Source organism: Narcine bancroftii, chromosome 8 (genome assembly GCF_036971445.1).
Source record: "Narcine bancroftii isolate sNarBan1 chromosome 8, sNarBan1.hap1, whole genome shotgun sequence".
NCBI lineage: Eukaryota > Metazoa > Chordata > Chondrichthyes > Torpediniformes > Narcinidae > Narcine > Narcine bancroftii.
Window position 1 is genome coordinate 36,937,974 of NC_091476.1, and position 23,269 is coordinate 36,961,242.

Consider the following 23,269-nt stretch of genomic DNA (forward strand, 5'->3'; position numbering starts at 1 on the left):
TCAAGGTGCAAGATTTAGAATTGTGTGTTAACCCTTTTGATGACAATCGTGGACTTGTCCTCTATATTGACACGACAATCAATTCTGAGAGTGCTCTGCACCAAGAGTCTAAAACTAAAAGTGAATCAATTTTATTGCAAGTAAACTGCTGGAGGATCTCAATGGGTCAAATAGTGGAGGAGAAGGGGTAGTCGACTTTGGACCATGTCCTGATTGAGGGTCATGACTATCCCTTGGCTTCCACACATGCTGCCTGATTCCCTCAGTTTCCTTCAGCAGTTTGAATTTTGCTCCAGATTCCAGCTTCTGCAGTCCCTTACATCTCCAGCTTTCCTGTTCATGAACCCTAGTGGGTGGATGCAAAGGACAGCAAGCTGGGACCGAGGCCACACAAATAATCATAGAGACAGACCTTTACACCCCTGCCAGCAGTGCCAGGGAAGCTTCTTGCTTCTACCACATGCCCACCTCTCAGCCTTCTCTTTCCTCACCATACTTTTATCTGATTCCCTCATGGAGACTTAAAGTGATACTTCCCACACTGTACCTACTGACAGTACACTCCAAAAACCAACCAAACATTTATTTACTCCTGTTACAATTTTTCCCCTTTATTTTATATCTGTCACCTTGAGACCTTGGCACCTTCATTGAGGGGGACAGTCAAAAGCATCCATGAGATTTGGACCTTCATCTCAGCAGGCGATGTTTCCCCCCCCCCCACCCCCCACACTGTCAGCACCCAGGAGTCCTAAAACTAGATCACATTTGTTGGGTCATTGTCAATAGTGACATTAATCCTGGTGTCAAGGTGTGATCTGCCAAACAAACTCTTGCTGTGTGTATGCCATTGTAGAACCAGCTGCCCCACAACATGGATTTTCTTTTTACACTTTAAGATGTTTTTCGTCCCTTTCCCTCAGTGTATAGCGTTGGACATGATGAGTGTTCTCCATGGACAGCCAAAGGTGGATATTGATGGGTCATGAGCTGTTGGCACCGTGCGAGTGGCTGCTGTTCTAATTGCAACAGTGCTTTGACGGTGGACAACTTTAAAAAGATTATTTCCCGACCAAATGGAAATGTCTCTGTGAACAGAACGCATCCGAATTGAATGTCCACACAATTGGCATTTTAAAGTGTCAACTGCGTGCAGGCGCCTTTAAGGGGAGCGACGGAAACTCCCCTTAAAGTGAATTACAAACTCTATGTGCGGGTGGGGGGTGGGAGAACAAAGTCTGTTTCTTGATGGTGCAGAAACCAGTTGTGATTCAGCTTTTGCGACCAACGTTATTCAATGATGACAGAGAAAAACAGCCAAAACCTCGAGGCGCACGAATCAGCTGCAAATGTGAGAATGTGGATGTGTTAACCAATTTAAGGAAGTTTTTGCTTTGGAGAGTTTCTTTTTAAACAGTTGAGAAGTTCTATTATCCCATTGGTTAGATCCTAATTTTCTTGATGCTTGAATACTTAAAATGTTTGAAGTGAGAGCAAGATTTCCCTTGTGCACCTCCAGATGTTTGCGAAGAAAGGAGACAACCGTCTCGGGCGTCCGGTGAAGATCGGGGGATTGGTGGCGTTGGCAGCGTTGTTGCTGTTACTCGCTGCGCTGGGCGCTCGGTACGACTGGGCGCAGGGGAGAAAGGTAAGAGTGGTCACTGGGCTCCGTCCCCAGTTCCCGGGGAATCACGCCGTGTAGTGTCACTTCCCCCGAAGTGTGGCCGCCGAGAGAATGTTAAGATATAAATCATTTTGCAGCTACGAGTTAACCCAGCAGGAAACTCATTACTGTTGAGTGTCGACCTACTTCTGCACGCCTGAAGCGAGTTGAAAAGAAGGGCTGATACCTGCTCATCCACGTGGCCGAAAGCAGATTGGAATATTTCAATGCTAGTCTGCATTTACCCCAATTGGCAAGCAGGTTTCTTGCTCTATTTTTAATGTCCATTGCAAAGGATTGGGGGCAGCCAATGCCAACACCTTTTTTTCTGTTCACATTTCCAGTCAACACGTGCAGAAGTGGCCATAAAGTGCAGATGCCAGAAATCTGAACTAAAAACTGAAGCTAGAGGAAGACAGGCAGCAACCGTGTTAATGTTTCAGGTCAAAGACCTTTCATCACAAATGACCACTTAGAATTGATCTAGGTCAGTGGTTCTCAACCTTCTTTTCTTTCCACTCACATACCTCTTTAAGTAATCCCTGTGTCACAGCTGCTCTGTGACTAGTGAAGTGGTATGTAAGTGGAAAGAAAATGGTTGAAAACCACTGTTTTAATCGTACCGAATTGACTCGTTATGTGCAAATGAGCTCATGACCATTTTTCTCAAGCAAAATATTTCGTAACAATTGGGTCCAGAGCAGTGATTCTCAACCTTCCCTTCCCACTTGAAGCAATCCCTTACTAATCACAGAGCACCAATGGCATAGGGATTACTTCAAGTGATATGTGAGTTTAGAAAAGGTTGAGAACCACTGATCTTGGCAGTTTGAATAGGTTATTAGGTGGATACCACTCTGTGGCCCAAAGGGCCTGTACTATGCTGTAGATTTCTAAGGTCTATAAAACCTAACGTATTTGATGTTCTAAAGTGATTTATTTTGAAACAATTTTTTTTAGTTATTTTTAATCAACTTCCACAAAGCGTGCTCAGCAAGCTCACTGAAACAGCTGTGTGGTAATAAACAGACAGCCTCTTTTGCTGGTATTAATCATGGATAGAAGGCCAGGAGAACTCCCTTGCTCTGTGTAAAGTAGTGCCATGAAATCATCTAGGCAGGTCTGTGAAGATTGGCACAGCCGCAGTACAACAGATGCACAAGAAAGCACCTCTGGCTGCGTGGGTCTCACTCAGTGCTGTATTAAATGTCAGCTTCGAGTTTGCGTTCAAATTTCTGGAATGGAAATTGAACCCACAATATATATATAGTCAAGTCCAAGTCAGGTCAAACTTGTTCAAATGGAGCAGGGTTATCCCGGCAGATCTGAACTCTTCCAGCATTACTGTGAATGTTGTCAGCAGTTGTTCCATATCCTTGGCTAACCTCAAAAAGACTGCAGAAAGCCATTTTCCTGACCATCTGGTAGCTGTTTAACACAGCCCAGTGATTTGTAAGAAAGGTCAAAGTCAATAGCATTGATATAGGAATATTGTCAAATATAGACCCCATTTGGTAAGGAAAACCATTCCCCTTACCTAACAGATAACTGTGAATGACTGAAGTGAACCTAAAAGCAGGAGTCGACTGTCATCATAACTGGCATCAGTTTTGTTTCCAGATTTTTAGATTTGGAATTCAGTGTTTTTGAAAATCTCTGGTGGAATTTGTCATCACATTAACTATAATATTAGTTCACATCTGTCCATTACTAACCTGATAGCGTAGCCACTGCATTACCGTGCTCAACACCCAGAAAGCATTTTGCTCAGTATTCATCCATGGAAACATCCAGGCAACACGACTGAAAGAATTGGTGCCAATGGAGGAACATTTTTTTAAATTTTAGAGAGACAGCACGGTAACAGGCCCTTCTACCCATGAGCCCATGTCTCCCAAATTCACCAATTCTGCACATTTATATCAAGTGGGAGGAAACCCTCAGTCATGGGAGGAAACCCTCAGTCATGGGAGGAAACCCTCAGTCATGGGAGGAAACCCTCAGTCATGGGAGGAAACCCTCAGTCATGGGAGGAAACCCTCAGTCATGGGAGGAAACCCTCAGTCATGGGAGGAAACCCTCAGTCATGGGAGGAAACCCTCAGTCATGGGAGGAAACCCTCAGTCATGGGAGGAAACCCTCAGTCATGGGAGGAAACCCTCAGTCATGGGAGGAAACCCTCAGTCATGGGAGGAAACCCTCAGTCATGGGAGGAAACCCTCAGTCATGGGAGGAAACCCTCAGTCATGGGAGGAAACCCTCAGTCATGGGAGGAAACCCTCAGTCATGGGAGGAAACCCTCAGTCATGGGAGGAAACCCTCAGTCATGGGAGGAAACCCTCAGTCATGGGAGGAAACCCTCAGTCATGGGAGGAAACCCTCAGTCATGGGAGGAAACCCTCAGTCATGGGAGGAAACCCTCAGTCATGGGAGGAAACCCTCAGTCATGGGAGGAAACCCTCAGTCATGGGAGGAAACCCTCAGTCATGGGAGGAAACCCTCAGTCATGGGAGGAAACCCTCAGTCATGGGAGGAAACCCTCAGTCATGGGAGGAAACCCTCAGTCATGGGAGGAAACCCTCAGTCATGGGAGGAAACCCTCAGTCATGGGAGGAAACCCTCAGTCATGGGAGGAAACCCTCAGTCATGGGAGGAAACCCTCAGTCATGGGAGGAAACCCTCAGTCATGGGAGGAAACCCTCAGTCATGGGAGGAAACCCTCAGTCATGGGAGGAAACCCTCAGTCATGGGAGGAAACCCTCAGTCATGGGAGGAAACCCTCAGTCATGGGAGGAAACCCTCAGTCATGGGAGGAAACCCTCAGTCATGGGAGGAAACCCTCAGTCATGGGAGGAAACCCTCAGTCATGGGAGGAAACCCTCAGTCATGGGAGGAAACCCTCAGTCATGGGAGGAAACCCTCAGTCATGGGAGGAAACCCTCAGTCATGGGAGGAAACCCTCAGTCATGGGAGGAAACCCTCAGTCATGGGAGAACATACAAACTCATTGCAAACAGCACCAGATTCGCTGTTACCATAATAACATTCACTAACTACTTTGTTAACTGTTCTACCCATCTCTGATGATCACTGAACCATGAACGTGAGGCAGCAGTAATGCTGAGATCAAGCAGAGAATCATGTACCTCGTGCAACTTGAACAGAGCAGAAAAAGTGAGGAATGGGATGATTGTGGGGATCAGATGCGAAGGGTGGAGATTATTCTGCAACTTGCTTCCAGTCTTTGTGATGTGATAATTCATGGCAGCTAAGAGACAAATCACTATTTCAGAAGCTTAGAGGAAATTTGTTGGCTTTTTCCAAAAAGATGGAAAGTCATGAAAAGCATTGTTTTCAACTGTGATAAATTAAAGTCAAAAATGGTTATAACGTTTACTGATTTATCCAAAAACAATTTAACCATAATTCTCAGTTACCTGAAATTTTGAAAGTTGAAACAAAAATGATCTTTTATGCATTTATCTTATTTTGTGAGCAGAATTCAGGTTTTTTGGCAAGAATTAAACATTATTTCATGCTTGAAAAACCTTCCGTATTTTTTTTTCTTGTTTAACCGCTGATACAAATATTCTGCTGATGCTTCTGTGCTTGCTTAAAGCAATTTCTCAGTTATTCGAAAAATCCGGTTAACCAAAAATAGTCTGGTCCCAAGTATTTTGGATAATTGGAAATGTACCGTAGAAGCAGATTCCAGCCGTTGAAACCCCTGCTGCCCAATTAATAAATCAACAGATCCAGGCAACAATACTGAAAGGATTGGTGTCAATGAGGATCTTTTTTAAAAAAAAAAAAATATTTTAGAGACACAGCATGGTAACAATGCACCAATTAACCTGCAAACCCTGCACATATATGAAGGGTGGGAAGAACAAGGAGCACACAAACTCCTTACCAACAGTGCCAGATGCAATATAGGTCACTGGCGCTGTAATTGCGTTGTACTAACTGCTACGATAACCCTACGCCCAAATATGTAGCTGGTTTACTGCTACTTACTAGAGATGAATTTTGCTTTAGAGTGGGTTTTTTAAAATGTTTAAAAAAAAAACAACTTTTGACTAACACAAAAAAAGAAAGAAAAATGAAATAACGTCTCTCAATCTTGGCAAGGAGAGCACAAAGGATAGAAAGAAGCACTGAGTCAAAGATAAAGAGATGCCTTTGGTAGTTGGCGAGGACAACCAGCTGAGGTATCCACTTCTGCTTGGGAGGCACCACAATCTAGAATCATTCAGCCCAATTATTGCACAGCATATTGTAGAACCTAAAGTGTTTCTGGATTAATGCCTATGGTATTTATGAGCTGGTTGATGAGCTGATAGTGGTTTTGTCAAACCATTTCTTTTCATTTGACAATGAGAACAATGTTCTGTTATATAGTGTGGGGAAAAAAAGACTGGAGATTGTAGCTTAACACATCATTTCATACTCCTTGCAATAGGTTCTATACAGGCATCCTGGGTATATTCTGTACCCATATTTTAATCCTTGTCCGCAATTACCTTCAAATCTGACCTGTTTTGAAACACTAGACTGCTTACTGAAACACAAGTCTGTACCCAAAAGACATGCCCAATATCAGACTGACTGATGAAATGTTCTGGTACCAAATGTACTGGCAGCTTTGTTCGCACTTGCCACAATTAATCAGTGCTAAACCCTGAATATATTGACGTGAGAGGAAAGGTACAGATGGCTCCTTGAATAAATGCAGCACTTGAAGTGAGAACATGATCCATCTATCAGGAAAATGTCAGTCTTCAATTAGCTGAACTTACCAAGAATATAATTGCCCTCATACAATCAGTCTCATTATTCTGGGTCCACGGAAGGTCAGGAAGAAACCCAGCAAACTTTTAACCTCCAAAACATTAACTTGTGTCCTGAAAGTCTGGGTTTATGGAATTAGGTGTTCGTAGTTTTGCTGATAATTATAGTATACACCTAATGCAAGGAAAATAAACACATTTAGATTTGACACAGCTCATTCTTGTTGATCACTGAGAGTCAGTGGAGTTCACTGTCAGATGGCAACTCGTCCCAAATTCCCACCATTTTCTCAGTGATGAAGTTCCCCCTAAACCTTTCACCCTAAAGCCATTTTCCATCATATTTATCTCTCCCAATCTAAGTGGAAAGAGCCTACTTGCATTTACTCTGTCTATACCCCCCCCGATGATTTTGTAAACCTCTTATCAAACCTCCCTTCGTTCTTCTACGTCCAAACCTATTTAATCTTTCTCTGTAACTCTCAAACGATCTTAGTTGCAGATAGCAGAAGAATGTTCTATTAGACAAATCATATTTATTGTTCTAATGACACAAACTGCCCTCACTTGTAACAATCTTCAATATACCTGTTCTGGCACCAGATGCCCAGGATGTTATTGTCCAGAATCATAAGTATTAAGCTGTTCTGGGTCACAGGTGTTTTGGGAGATACCCCATCTTTAATCCAATACATTCATTTATTCTTTGCTTTAATATGGGATTATCCATTTTCTTTGAAATTAATTGTGTCCAATTTATATATAAACTCTCTTGCTATCTTTTCACCTACAGCATGCAGTCCAATTTGTGCCTAGGAAGTGCTCCCCCCCCCCCCCATTCCTCAAAGATGAGGTAATAAACCTCATCTGGTCCACTCAGTAACATTTTTTTAAATCTGGCAATTTTAAATCTCTCAGTTTGTAATCCCAAGTCAACTTTTCCATGGAGATTCCTGCCACTTTACCATTCCACAGGAACTTTTTGACACATTGCTGAGCATGTTAAAGAAACCTAAGGGCAACAAAATGGGTAATGGCTGAAATAGATTTGTAATCTTGGTGTCACCTTCATTTTAATACAATTAACTCTGCCCACTAAAGTTACGGGCAGAATTCTCCATCTATTGAGGTACTCCTCAATCTTCTGGAGCAAAGGGAGATAAATAAGTTTGTACAAATTGTGTAAATCCTCGTGTACTTTTATTCCCCAGATATTTAATGCCTTCTTGTGGCCATTTGAATCGACTTCCCTGTTGGTATTGTCTATAATCCCCCTTCATCAAAGGCATGATCTCAGTCTTGTCCAGATTTTCCTTGTACCACGAGACCATTCCTTAATCCTCCAATGTGGTCCTCAGTCTGGCCAATGACCACCTCCCTCCTTCCCCCCCCCCCCCCGGATCTGTCAAATATGCTAACACATCATCAGCGAATAGGATGATTTTGTATTCCACCTGACCCACCTTGAACCCATTTATGTTTGGATCCTGCTGAATGGCCACAGCATATGGATGGCACCTGAGCTCACTGCCATTGTGAAATCTGGAATTTTGTATCTTTGTTAGAGCCCAGATAGAGTTGTTCTGTGAGACAAACTTCCCCTTTACTGACAATAATTTCCTAACATGGGAAACTTTGAAGACTTATTTAAGGAGCCAGATAATTGGATATCCAAAGGTATCAAAAAGGGGCACATAAAGGAGATCAATAATTTGGAACAGGAAATAGCCCAATTGGGAAAAAAGACTATCAAAGGGCAGGTTCCAAAGAAAAATACAGGAACTTAATGAATAAAAAGTGTAAATATAATACAATGCAAACATACAAGACCAAAAAATTAATCTTAAGATGTAGACAACAGTATTATGAGCTGGGGGAGAGGGTCCATCAAGTCTTGTCCTGGCAGGTGAGGGTGGAAAAAGATCTCAAGAACAATCAATGCAAATTCAAATGGGGAAAGCAAAATTTCACATTAACCAAAGGAAATTAACAAAACATTTAGAAAGTTCTATACAGACCTGGCTAAATCTGAGTTGGAGGGGGTGGGGGGAATCCAACTAAAATTGATGATTTCTTGCTTACATTGGAACTATCAAATTTGGATCACGAAGATTGAGAGGGGCTGAATGCCCCCTTCTCTAAAGGGGAGATTGGAAAAATCTTGGGGTCTTTGCAGGCTAATAAATCACTGGGGGAGGATGGCTTCCCTGGGAAATTTTATAAAGAATTCAAAGATCTCTTAACACCCATTCTTATGAAGGTGGGGGGGGGGGGGGGTCAGGCGGTGGGGTCAGGCGGTGGAGCCGCATACCTTCCCAGAGTTTTTCTTAACAGCAATCATCACAGTGATCCAGAAAAAGATCAGGGATCCATTGAATCTTTCCTCTTATAGGCCCATCTCATTATTGAATGCAGATTATAAAATCATAGCCAAAGCAGTGGCCAGAATTAACTATTAACAGTAGAGATAATGCACAGCCAATGTTGGTACAGCAAGGCTCGCCAGAAGGAAAACTGACAGCTTGGCAGACATTCACCACAGTCTTCCCATGGCAGAAGAAGGGTTAAAGTCAAAAGGACAGCTGCTAGGAAAGACTGAAGCAAGCGATACATGGATACCATGTTTGGCCTTGAGATACTCTAACAGCCAAAATATGCCAGTATCTAGCAAGCAATCAAAATATAATGAGATGTTTTATGAATATATCAGCCTATCAGGTTGTTTACAAATTCTGCTACTTCATCTCAAAACAGGTGGCTCCTTTGCAACCTTGGGAACTGGTATAGGTCCTGGATCTGTAGTGTGGGAAGGATTGGCTTTTGGACCCGCTCCAGAATCACCAGCGTGAGGCAGTGGAGCCTCAGCATGACCATCTGAAAGCTTACTAGGGGTCACAGGCTGGGAGGGGGGTGACTCCAACCTCTCAGGCTCACTCTGAGTAGGGGTGCGAGTAAAGGGCGAACCAGGCAAGGCCAGATCTCTTAGGGGTACAGTGTCAGTATTCCTGTCTGGGAATTTAACATGAGCATAGTTTGGGTTAGTATGCAGTAGCTGAACTGGTTGGACTAGGGGGTCTGTTTTACGCACCCGAGCGTGGCTGTTCAGCAGCACGGTTCCAGGCTCAGATAAACAGACTGGCCAGTCCATCACAGTTCCCGATTTCCTAGGAAAGGCAAACATAGGTCACGAGGTGTTTGATTTGTTGCAGTACACAATAGACCGAATAGAATGTAGTGCCTCCAGCAGAATCTCCTGCCACCAGGTAACTGGGTAACCATGTGTTTTTAAAGCAAGATTAACAGTCTTCCAGACTGTAGCATTAGCCCTTTTAACCTGCCCATTGCCCTGCGGGTTTTAGCTCATGGTACGTCTAATGGCAATCCCCTTTCATAGCAGGGCTCACCGCAGTTCAGCGCTCATGAATGCTGAGCCTCATTCAGTATGAATGTAATTGAGAAAACCAAAAATGCTGAAAATTCTGTCAAGTGACTTAATGACAGACGCAGACGAGATGTCAGGGCAGGGTATTGCAAAGGGAAACCTGGAATATTCGACAATTACATTAAGGAAATATACATTTTTGTTGTTGGAAGGTAACGGCCCTTTAAAATCTAAGCTAATCCTCTCACAAGGTTGGGTTACCTTGATGAGAGTGGACTCTGGAACTCTGAAGTATTGTGGTTTGCATTCTGCGCAAACAGGACCACTTTTAGTCAGTTTCCTGACTTCGTCCACAGAGTAAGAAAGGTTGTTAGCCCTTATTTAGTGGAAGAATCTTGTGACTCCTGGGTGGCACAGTCTGCTATGGATTTCTTTTAGCCCCTCCAGCTGAGCACCAGCAGCAGATCGTGACAATGCGTCAGAGGGATCATTTAGCCTGCCTGGTCTGTACTGGATCTCATAATTATACGTTGAGAGTTCTATTCACCAGCGTGCCATCTTATCGTTCTTGATTTAACTTTTGTGTTTAGTACTGAACGTGTCGGCTACAAATTTCTGATCAGTGACAAGAGTAAATTTTCTGCAAGCTAGAAAGTTATCTCCAGTAGCGAACAGCTTCAATAATAGCCTGGACTTCTTTTTCAATGGCAAGATGTTGAAGTTCAGGTCCGTGTAACGTGAGGGAGAAGAATGCCAGAGGTCTGCCCTTTTGATTAAGGGTTCCTGCCAAGGCACAACCTGAGGCATCAGTTTCCACTTGGATTGGGACATTCTCATCAATGGACGAGAGTGCAGCTTTGGCAATATCAGCTTTAATTCTCTCAAAAGCCTTCAAGGCCATTGGAGAGAGAGGAAAGGATATAGAGTCAAACGGAAGGTGTGCCTTCGTGGCGTAGTCCCGAACCCATTTGAGTAGTAGGAAAACAATCCCATACACCTTTTAAGGGCTTTTGCTGAGTTTGGGGGTGGTAACTTCTTAAGGGGGCCATTCTTTCCGGGTCGGGGTGGATTTTGCCCTTGCGGCCAAAGTAGCTCAGAATGGGTAGCTCTGTCGCGTTGAACACACATTTGCCCTCATTAAATGTAAGGTTGAGTTCTTTAGGTGTTGCTAAAAATTTATTTAAGTTGTTGTCATGCTCAGCCTGTGTTTTCCCACAGATAGTGACGTTATCCAGATAGAGAAACGTACCCTGTAACACATATGTCCTAACAAACTTATCCATTTCCCTCTGAAACACCATTAGTGACTCCAAAAGGTACCCTTTTAAAATGGTATAACCCCCCCCCATCAGCCTCAAAGGCTGTATAGGGTCATTCCTTTTTTTTAAATGGGGATTTGGTGGTAAGCTGCTTTGAGGTCAATAGTGAAGTACACTTTGTATTGCGTTATCTGATTAATTATTTCATTGATGCATGGCAGGGGGTAGGCTTCCAGGTTAGTGTAATGGTTGATTGTCTGGCTGTAGTCAATAGCCAGTCGTTTCTTGAGTGTGATTTTTCACAACTACCACCTGGGCTCACCATGGACTCTTACTGGGTTCAATTACTCCCTCTTTAAGCAATCTCTAGGTCTCAGCTTTGATAAACTCATGATCCCCTTTGCTGTAAGAACAGCTTTTAGTGGCAATCAGCTGACACGCGGGGGATAAATCACTGAAAAGGGAGGGAGCTTTGATCTTTAATGTGGACAGACCGCAGCAACTAGCACGGGGAATGGTAAGTGTGGGTAGTGGCCCACTCAAATTTAACACTACACTGTACATCTGAGATTGAATACCTAATCCCAGTACCACAGGGTTGCAGAGCTCCAGCATAATGAAGAGCCACACATCAGCCAGGCAATGTCCCTGCAAATTTAAAGTTACTTTACACTTATCCCGTACAGTTTTTGTAAGTTCACTACAAGCCATCGATATTTTTCGGTTCGCTGGATATCTCTGCAAATTTAAAGCTCTGGCAACTCTCTCATGGATGTAGCTGTCAACACTCCCCGAGTCTATTAGACAATCAAGAGTCTCACCATTTACCTCCCCCTTCATAGTCGACCATTCCAGTCCATAATATCCCCAAAGCTTTGGAGTCAATTGAGCTATCACAGGGGATCTCACCTTACCTTCACTTGAAGTCGATTCAGCCTACTCGTCTGAAGATTCCCCCTTTTCACAGTTGTCTTCCATTCCTGCAGCTCCAGGGTGCATTTTCTTGGTGCTTCTCTTCTTCTTCTTCTTCTCAGCAGTGGGAGTACTTTTCGCCTTGCACGTTTTAGCAAAGTGGCCGAGTTTCCCCACAATAGCTGCAGGTAGCAAATCGAGCCAGGCACTTCTGTCTGGGGTGCCAGCTCTTATCACAGAAGTAGCATTTTTCAGGAGTTTGCCTTTTTCTTTCCTTCAGGGTTCCAGCACTCCTGGATGTTTCCTTTTCGGTTTCTAGCGTTTCACTGGACCGCATGGCACTTCTCAGTGTTTTGGCTAGAGTGACTACCCAGTCGTAGGTTAAGGGCTCCGTCTCCAGCTGCCTCTGTCAGATGTAATTGGAGTCAATCCCATTGACTAAAGCATCCAGCTTCAAGGCATTGCAATGTTGTTGCACATTGACTGTCTTGACATCACATTCATTTGCCAGTGAGTCAAGAGCCAGTGCATAGCCAGCATCACTTTCCCCGGGTTTCTGGCATCTAGTCAGCAACTGGTGTCGAGCAAGCACCACATTCCATGGCACTGCAAAGTAAACAGTCAGACGTTCTCGAGCTATAGCCAGAGTGGGAACTCCTTGCGTTACGGCGAAAGGGACCTCACCCAGCAGAGAGTTCAGGTGGCCCCACTATAATCGCCTCATCGACCACGTTGTTTCCAGCCATGTAGTAATCGAAACAAGCAATCCAGTGGTTGAAAATTCCTCTGGCCCTTGGGGCAGACTGGTCAATTATCAGCCGCTCTGGCTTGAGAGCTGCATCCATTTCTGTTAATAAAATTGAAGTGACAGTTGATGAGGTAGACAAAGACAATGTAGTCAAACAATAATCATGGCTTTTATTAGCAGAAACTCATGGTACAATAATGAAAGACAATAGATACATACAGTTATATCCAAGGGGAGTGTCCTTAACAGTAGAGATAATGCACAGCCAATGTTAGTACAACAAGGCTTGCCAGAGGGGAGATAGGCAGCTTGGCAGACATTCACCAAAGATGTGGAGAAGTCCTTCAACAGATTTGAAGGGGACTTTATGTTCTTCAAGGTACTGGAGAACTTTGGACTGGGGCAAACAATTATTAATTGAATTAGGATACTACTATAATCCCCAAGCTAAAATGATTACAAACAGACAGATGTCTCCAGTTTTTCCACTGTGTAGGTCCAGCAGACAAGGCTGTTCATTGTCCCCTGCACTGTTCATACTGGCCATTGAGCTGTTGGTGGAAGCTATCCATAATCAACTTGAAACTAATGACATTATGGTCACTGGACCTAAAATATGTAATCTGACCTGTCTAGTTCTGTAGTAGATCAAGTACTGCGTCCTCTCTCATTGGTACCTCCATATATTGAGGTAAAAACTTTCCTGAACACATTTGGAACACTCCAAGCTACAATTAGGGAGTCTCAGTCAATATGTGGAAAGTTAAAATCTCCTACTATCACAACATTTTGTTTCTTAAACGGGTCTGCTATCGCTCTACAGATTTGCACCACCAATTCTCTCTAACTATTGGGCAGTCTTTAACTATTGGGCAGTCTCTAATATAACCCCATCAGTGTGGTTACACCTTTCCCATTCCTCAGCTTCACCCATATGGCCTCTGTAGATGAGCCCTCTGGGCTGTCCTACTTAAGCACAGCTGTGACATTTTCCCTGACTAGAAATGCCAGTCCTCCCTCTTTCATCCCTCCCCCTCTATCTTGTCTGGAAAAAAAAAGAATCCCAGAACATTGAGCTTCCAGTCCTGTCCCTCCTGCAACCATCTCATTAATAACAATTATGTTGTATCCCACATGCCAATCCATGCATTAAGCTTGTCTGCCTTTCTAACAATACTCCTTGCATTGAAATAAATACACCTGAGAACATTTCTATGTACAAACATTTAGTTTATTTCTATATATGCAGTTCTCACATGACCTTTATCCTCCTCCACCTCACTATCTGCTCTAACACTCTGGTTCCCACCCCCCTGCCAGCCAATCTAGTTTAAACCCTCCAGAGCAGCTCTAGCAAACCTACCCGCAAGAATTTTAGTCTCCCTGCAGTTCAGGTGCAAACCTCCCCATTGGAACAGGTCCTACCTTCCCTGGAACAGAACCCAATTGTCCAGAAACATGAAGCCCTCCCTCCAGCACCATCACTTTAGCCACATATTGAGCTGCATGGACTTCCTATTTCTTGTCTCACTAGCACATGACATGGGTCGCACTCCTGAGATTCACAACCCTGGAGGTTCTGTCATTCAACTTTGTACCCAACTCCCCAAACTCTCTTTGCAGGAACTCCTCAACCTTCCTACCCATGTCATTAGTCCCTGAATGGACTACGACATCTGCGTGCTCACTCTCCCTCCTGAGAATACTGAGAACTCACAAGATCATGATAAAAAGGTACAGAACCAGGCCATTTGGCCCATCAAGTCTGCTCTGCAAAACCTCCTGGAGCTAAACTATTCTCGCATCTTGTTCGAAGCTCTAGCCTTGTCCCCAAATCCTATGGTATCCTGACTAATTAGATACCTATCAATTTCCCCTTTAAATTCCCTCAATGATCCTGCTCCCACAGCTGGATGTGGCAACGAATTCCACAAATCCACTATCCTCTGGCTAAAGAAATTTCTCCTCTTCTCTGTTGATCCAATATATCATGGACCCTGGCACCAGGGAGGCAAAAGACCATCCAGGATTCTTGATTTCTCCCACAGAACCTCTTATCTGTCCCCCTAACTGCTACCTATCACTACTGCTTTCCTCTTTTCCCTCCTTCCTTTCTGAGCTGAGGGTCCAGTCTCGGTGCCAGAGATGTGACCACTACAACTTGTCCCTAATAGGTTGTCCCCACCAACAGTATCCAAAATTGTATACTTACTGTTTATGGGAACACAGGGGTGCTCTGCTCTCTCTGTTTATCCCCCTTCCCTCTCCTGACAGTCACCCAGCTACCTGCCTCATGAATTTTGGGGGTGACTGTCTCCATGAAACTCCTCTCTATCACCCTCTCTGCTTCTCGAATGATCCAGAGTTCATCCAACTCCAATTCCCTAACTTGGTTTGTCAGGACCAGCAGCTGGATACACTTTTCTAAGGTGTAGTCATCAGGGACAATTATGCTGTCCCAGATTTTCCACATCCCTAATTGGAGCAATCCACTGCCCTAGTTGACTCCATTTACCTATTCCTAATTTAATTAAAGGATTAATTAAAATATTAATTAAAGATAATACAATTTATGATAAGCACTAATTAAGCATCATCCTGATAAGGGAATTTTCATCCTTATTTATGTATTCTGCTGTGGTGGCATCCCTTCCCTTACATGCAGCCCTCTCCTGTTCTACAACCCATTGAAATATCTGCAATCCCTCAGTTCTGGTGCTTTGATCATCCCTGAATTTAATCACCATATTATAAATGGCCAGAGTATCCACATTCTGGACCCTCGTCCTCTTGGTCAGAGGGAGAGCACATACCCAGAACATTACCACACAGTACAGACCCTTCAGCTATCGATGTTGTGTTGACCTATATATTTCTGCCAAAAGAAATTAAACCCTCCCTACCCGGTAACCCTCAATTTTTTTCTTTCATCCATGTGCCTGTCTCAGAGTCTCTTAAATGCTCCAAATATTTCAACCTCCACCACCATCCCTGGCAAGGCATTCCAGGCACACACAACACTGTGTGTTTAAAAAGAAAATAAATCCCCAATGTTTCCCCTGAAATGAATAAAATAGTGGCACAGGGGGAAGAGTTTGTATATCATGTATGTGTCATATTATGTGACAATAAAAGGAACCTTAATCCTTTTTAGACATCAGCACTCTGACCTTTGACATTGAGACACTGAGCAGAAAAATCATTGCGTGATGCAAAACTATTCTGAAACTGGCACATCGAGGCCACACAATGCATCACGTGAAATGGAATTGAATGAGCAATATTTATTGTAATACTATTATCAGTATGGCTGCCAGCTAATAAGATGGGGACCGAGAGGATTTCACTAAGTCTGTGCCTGGAAATCATGCCACAGGCAAGATTTTACAAGGGTGTCTGATGATATAATGTCTTTACTAATGAGAGAACTATAAATTATGCATGATCTATCAGAGTTCTCTGAGCAGAAGTGCTGCCATGCTTCCCCCACAGGTTACTTAAATGTTGTTCAAAGAAATGGATTGCACACATTCGTAGACCACTCTTCTGGAGTTGGAGGTCAGATGAATCATTGTACTTTTTTTTAGGGGAATGTCCATGTACTTTAGCTGAGCAGTGCTCAGTGTGATCAATAGCAGGAAGTGAAATATTTGTTTCCTCTTTGATGTCAGCGATCACCTTCACTTCCTGATCAATAGGTTTTTCAATCAGCATCACTAAGAGTACATTTTTTAAAAATCTGTCAGACCTCTGTCATGGTTTGAATCTGCCTGCTGCAGCAAGGTGGCAGGCTCATTTCCTTTGTTCCGACGCTGGCACCTTTTCATGTTCTTAATGGGCTTATTTGTGTTCCTCCATGATTAAAGCAATATTAAAAACAACAAATAAAATGGATGTACTTAAATCCTGCTAATTTACAATCAAGATGCGCAGTACTCAAAAAAAAATACAGATTTCCTTTCTTCTGTGATAAGAAGTAACTGTCGATTAAAATGCTGAAACTTTTGCAACCAGCAGCAAATTCACATCATGAGTTCCATTTCTTTGACTTTATATGGCGCTGAAAACTCAGCATCATTCAGAAAGTGGAGAGCAACACTGCAGGTCAGAAATCTTAGCTTGTACGATACATCATAAAACAGGATGTGGGACAATTAACATGCCATTTTGTTCTGACACATTTGATTTACCTACATGACTTATGCAGGTTTAATACCACCCAAGGGGCAGTTTAACTACTATAAAGCATTCCAACTGTTCAGGAAATCAATTGCTGCCATTAGAGCCATGTGGAAAGTGGCAGAATTGGGTGATAAGCAGAGATCTTAAGAATCCCTATTTACTGTAATTATTGCAAGTAAAAATTATTTTTATGTGCTGATTATTTGTGAAGATGGATTCATTTTAATGGTTAAATTAGCTTATTTAACCACTGATGAATCTAACGATGAAATAAAAATAAGGGTGTGATTCAATACCGATAATATTCTGTGAGATCCATTTCTTTTCATGCCACGTTGTTGGTCAGTAATTATCCTTTGTCATTACCAGAGTACAGTGCAAAAGAAAAACTAATGATATTCAAGTAAAGTTACATGGTATCTTGCTTCACAATGACTTGAAACACAGGTACATTCAGATGCCTGGCTGTTGGCTCAGTGAGGTTTGTAGTTATAGGGTGATAACGTGAAAGCAACAGAGAATGCTATCTTGGTCAAACTCTAACCAGGTCAAAGCTCAGCCTGAGACAATCCTTTTTTGTTTAAATAAATTCACCTCAGGTCTCCTTATGTCAGTGATTTCCGTACTTTATTGCTCGTTAGCACAGTTCTCTTCAACCCAGCAGTGATGAAGAGAGGCAAAGGAGAAGGAAGTTCAGTCTTCTGAGCCCAATCCAACACCTGAACTTCAGACTGATGCCAAACATCACTGGTAAAATGAGGAATGTGCCCCAGAGACAGTATTGACAAATGGGAGGTAAATGAACAAGATGCTAACAATTGCACTTTGCTTCATGCCAGATAAACGATCCAGATAAAATTTGTTTAATTTTATTTGTTTAATTCATCTAAATTATACTAGATGAATTATGTTGAAAGCATGAGCTAAATTTGCATTGGAAATTGAACAATCTGATTATTGGATTCAATTTTCTAGAATATAAAAAAAGTGACCGTCATTTTCAGCAAGTTGATTCATTCCACGATTGTGGTGGTACACCACCGGCCTACTGCAGGGGGCAACCTCAGTACCTGCAGGAGTGTAAGGGGACAGGACAACACCTGGCCGGCTGCCAATCACCCGGCCTGAATGGATCAAGCCCCACCCAGTCAGGTGTCAATCACCCTCCGGGATATAAGCCTGCGCCGGCCTCCCGAGGCCTCACTCAGAGTTGCTGCAGCCTGGCTCTGTGGATTAAAGCCTGTTGTAGTCTTTATCTTTGTGTGATTCTGGCTAACAGCGCACCACAATGATAAAAGAAAAAAGATCAAGTCACAAAGTTGAAATTTGCTCCTGATCCATCAGTTTTTTTTATTGAATAATTGTATTTAAATAGAGGTGCAAATCCATTGAGATATTTTTTTTTAAAAAGAGCAAACTTACAAAGAAATGATCGTGGAATGAATGAGGTCTGAAACTCGTTTTAATTTGAACTTTTAAACATATCAGGAAAATATGTCTCTGGTCTTTATTTTTACCTAAGACAACATAATGTCATTCGTAAAGTTTTGGGGATCATTGCTGTTTGCTCTTGGAGAGAAGACAACATTGATGTATTTAAAGAGAAGCTAGATCAATAAATGAAGAAGAATGGAAAGGGTTGGATAGACTGGATAGATGGTGGTAGAGTGGGAAGAGGCTTGAATGGGTTATGAACAGTTCAGAACCAGCTTGGTCACCGAGCTTGTTTCTTTGCTCATTCATTTGTTCAAAATTATCATGGAGTCATGCAGCATGGAGATGAGTTCTTCAATCTAACGAGTCCACAACAGCTCTTGGGTACCTAATGACACAAATTCTAAATGAACCTCATTTTATTCTCCCTGCATTTCGATCAACTTCACACTCTCATGGAGGCACCTGGGACAAAGGAATGTGACCAATTAATCTTCCAGCCCACACATCTTTGGGATATGAAGAGAAATCAGAACAACTGGGGAAAAACTTGTGCTATCTCAGTTATCCACTCTGTGGCTCTCACAATTTGGTAAACCTCAATCAAATATTTCCCACCTCACACCCTCTCCCCATCTCACCCCAAGGAAAACATCCATCCTATTCAGTCTCCACTCACAACTGAAATATTCCATCCCATCCCATCTCCTCTGCCATTTTGTCCAGTGCAATCATGTCCTTCCTAAAGTGAAAAGAAATGAAGAGTAGATTCCAGATTCCTCTCTCCAAAAAAATCCTGAGGAATCACATTGGATAGAACTTCATCTAGATCAGAGTCCCATGTGAACAGATTTGAAAAGTGAAAACATGTATCCCAGCACACTTGTGACAGAGATGATCACCAACCGTTTCAGGATTTGATATGCCACTTTCAATTCCCTTACCCAAGAATCAGTTTAATATTATTCATTAGCCTTGTACAACTGCTCTGAAAATCTACAAAGCGACACAGAAATAATACCAAGCTACAATGCCCTTGAGAGAGTTGACACCACTGCCTACTACGTTAGCCACCAGAACCTTATTCTGGGGGTAGAAAGTCACATCACCAACTAAGCCTAATTAATTTGATGGACGCCTGTTGAACTGACAGTTTTTGATGGCCTGTGCCCTCATGTCACAGCATAATATTTCACATGCCAGAATACACATTGTTTGCAGTAAGAGGTTAGAAATGGGTTATAGCTAGATGTTACTATTGCCTAAGGTAAATTTAATTTCATTTAATGTAATTTAGACATCCAGCCTTGTAATCGACCCATCCAGCCCACAAGCTCGTGCTGCCCAAAATAACCTACCAGCACTATTACAAGAGGAAACTGGATCATCTGGACTAAACTCATGCAGAAACAGGGAGAAAGTACAAACTCCTTAGAGAGAGCGCCAGATTCAAACCTGGGTAGCACTGTAATAGCATTGAGCTAACCGCTACACTAACCATATATATTTTGGAAAACAAAGCCAAAGGCTTCCTTCCTAGCTGAGAGCACAATCTTCATTCTTTACGTAAATATTAGAAAGAATATCGTAGGTCCAAAGTTTTAGCTTTGCCTTGGTCTCAGACATGCCATGCCCAGCATGCATGTCTCAATTTGAAATAGTGTTGCACCAGCCCCAATATTCTAATGGTCATTAAAATTAACAGCTCAGGGCCAAACTTTGACTTATCATTCCAATATGGTGTAAACGTGCACATATCACCTCCACGATGCGATCATTGCAGGAAACTAAAACTATTCAGGACAAGCATGGAGGAATCATTCAGAAAATGGAGGAGACAGGCAAAATAAAATGGAGCAAGCCACAACACAGCCAAATTGTTTCTGCAGATGTGACAAGCCATGAAACAAAATACTTTTTGCAGTGCCTGTATATTAAATTATATTTTATTTTTGAATTCTTATAGCACAATTACATTCCTGGAATGAGTCATAGGGTTCATTTGTGCTTGCTGGCATTCAAATAATTCTAACCCTGGTCTTCTGTTGCTAGGGAATCAATCAGGTGTCACTCTTGTCTGTCATAGGCTTAATTTGGATATATTTTCAAGGATTAAATGATCCTATAATCAAACTAGAACAAAGAATCACTAAATTCTTTCTTGCTCAAACATATTTTTTGGACCCTCTAGAACGAAGCCTGCATGGGGTTTTCTAGGAAGAGACAATTATCAATTTATTTTTTAATGTGATTAAAAAGCCATTGTAATCTAATCCGGCTGAATCCTTAGTCTGGTATATTTTAGTGACGAAGAGTTGAATATTTTGTCACTGAATCACCATAAAATTTCTTGTGGGTTTATCAGGTTTCACTTCATAGTTTACACCGTGGATCTTCAGAGAATTGAGAGGGTGGAATTACCTTTCCTCCACACTACTTTGCTATCAACTGCCAGCAGTCCAATTTCATGTCATAAATCATAAGATTTGCCTCAAGCAAAATAATACCACTTTGAGTTAGGTTCCTTGCTACTGTGAATTTCAACAGCATTTGTAAGGATCTACCTGGGATAGACTAAACATTTATTTTACTTTTGCAGGTTTAAAGAGAGTGTTTTGGTAGATCTTCAATACATCTTTCACAGGCACATACAAAACACGAGGATAGATTTTCTACAAGACTGTCTTCTGTTGATGTCTATATCCATGTGATAACATTTCCAAGAAAATCATCAGCCTTAAATCACCATTTCAGTTTCCAACCTGCTTTACTAACCCTTGTATATACTGATAACTTGCATCACATCATTAAACTTACATATTACTCAGCTGGGATATTACCCACACACTTGAAATGGCCAAGCTCACACAAAGAGGTTTTCATGACTCGCAGTCCCAATTGTGGGGTTTTACTTCTTCCTTCCTTCTCTGGAATTTTCACTCCTGATGAGTTTGATGATACGTCTTTTAGACATCTTCCAAATGTTCTTCTGTCCAGATCTATTGCTGTGCTCCCCAATAAGTCTCTTCATTAGGTTATTTTTCCACTTCTTTCACCATTCACCAGTCTGCAAGCCAATTAATCAGACAGACACCAATATAGAAGGTTACCAGACAAACAGACAGCACCCGTTTCCTTTCCATGGCATCTAATAACTCATTAAAATGAACATGAGAATTCAACCATTACCTATCCCCACCATTGTCTGGGTCCTTCAACCAAGGTCAGAACCAGCATCATATAATTCAAAAGCCAGAGGTGTCGCTATATTAATCAATAAAAATGTACCAATCAAAATAGAGAAGGAAATAATAGATCCAGCAGGGAGGTATGTAATGATAAAGTGTCAGATATATTCAGAATTCTGGAATTTAGTCAATTTATATGCACCTAATGAAAAGGATCAAAAGTTTATGCAAGATTTTTTTTTAAAGATTGTAGATATGCAGGGGAATATATTGATAGCAGGGGTTTTTATCCTTAATTTGGACCCAAAGTTGGATAAAAGTGGACAAAAGACTAGCAAAAAGAATAAAGTGGCCAAATTTATGGTTAAATCAATGCAGGAAATGCAACTTTTGGATATACGGAGGAGGCAACACCTAAGGGAGAAGGAATACTCATATTATTCGAGTAGACATAAAACATACTCGAGGATTGACATGTTCCTGTTGTCAGCCCATATCCAAGGGAGAGTTAGGAAAAGGGAATATAAGGCTAGATTGCTATCTGATCTCTCGTGCCTGTTATTAGTAATAGAACTGGAGGACATCCCACCAAAAACATATAGATGTAGATTAAACTCCATGCTACTTAAAAGAGAGGAATTTAGAGAATTTATTGAATGTCAAATTAAAATGTACTTTGAAATAAATACGGAATCAGTGAAAGACAAATTTATCTTATGGGATGCAATGAAAGCCTTCATTAGAGGGCAGATAATAAGTTATGTAACTAAGATGAAAGAGGACTACAATCGGGAAACAGCTAGAAAGGGAAATAGTAAGTACAGAAAAACAATTAGCAGCAAGGGAAGATGCAACAAAAAGAAGAGAATTGGCGGACAAAAAAATAAAATACGTAACATTACAAACATATAAGGTGGAGAAGAACATAATGAAAATAAAGCAGAAGTATTACGAGCTAGGAGAAAAAATGCACAAAATATTAGCCTGGCAACTTAAAACAGAACAAGCTAAAAGAACGGTATTGGCATCAAGGAAAATGGACAAACAAATTACATATAACCAACAGAGATCAAGGAATTCTATGAACAATTATACCGAACTGAGAACTAAGGGAAAGAAGACAAAATAGATGAGATTTTAGCTAAAATTGAATTACCAAAATTGCAAGAAGAGGAGCAAAACAAATTGATAAAACCATTTGAAATAGAGGAAATACAGGATATATTAAAAAAGCTGCCGAACAATAAAACACCTGGAGAGGATGGACTCCCAATAGAATTCTATAAAACATTTAAAGAGTTATTAATTCCTCCTCTCCTGGAAGTAATGAACCAGATAGTAGAAACATAAAGCTTGCCAGATTCATGTAAATCAGCAATAATTACAGAAATACCAAATACGGGGAAAGATCCACTAACACCAGCATCACATAGACCAATATCTCTACTTAATTCAGATTATAAGAGAATAGCAAAACTATTAGCAAACAGATTGGCCGACTGTGTACCAAAAATAGTAAAACAAGATCAAACTGGATTTATTAAGAAAAGACAAACAACAGACAATGTCTGTAAGTTCATTAATTTAATTGATGCAGTACCAGGAAATAAGATACCAACAGTGGCTGTTGCATTAGACGCAGAGAAAGCCTTTGACAGGGCAGACTGGAATTATTTATTCAAAGTATTACAGAGGTTCAATCTACCAGAAT

General features: G+C 41.7%; 1 protein-coding gene across 1 annotated transcript in view; it reads left to right on the top strand.

Annotated features, from left to right (window-relative positions):
- The first annotated feature begins 1,258 nt into the window (after positions 1-1,258).
- tnmd (tenomodulin) overlaps positions 1,259-23,269 on the top strand; it is a 149,328-nt gene continuing 127,317 nt past the window's right edge. The window contains exons 1-2 of the mRNA XM_069893433.1: positions 1,259-1,351; positions 1,520-1,648. Coding sequence (XP_069749534.1) covers positions 1,298-1,351; positions 1,520-1,648 — 183 coding nt within the window. The 5' untranslated portion in view covers positions 1,259-1,297. The remainder of the gene's footprint in view (positions 1,352-1,519; positions 1,649-23,269) is intronic.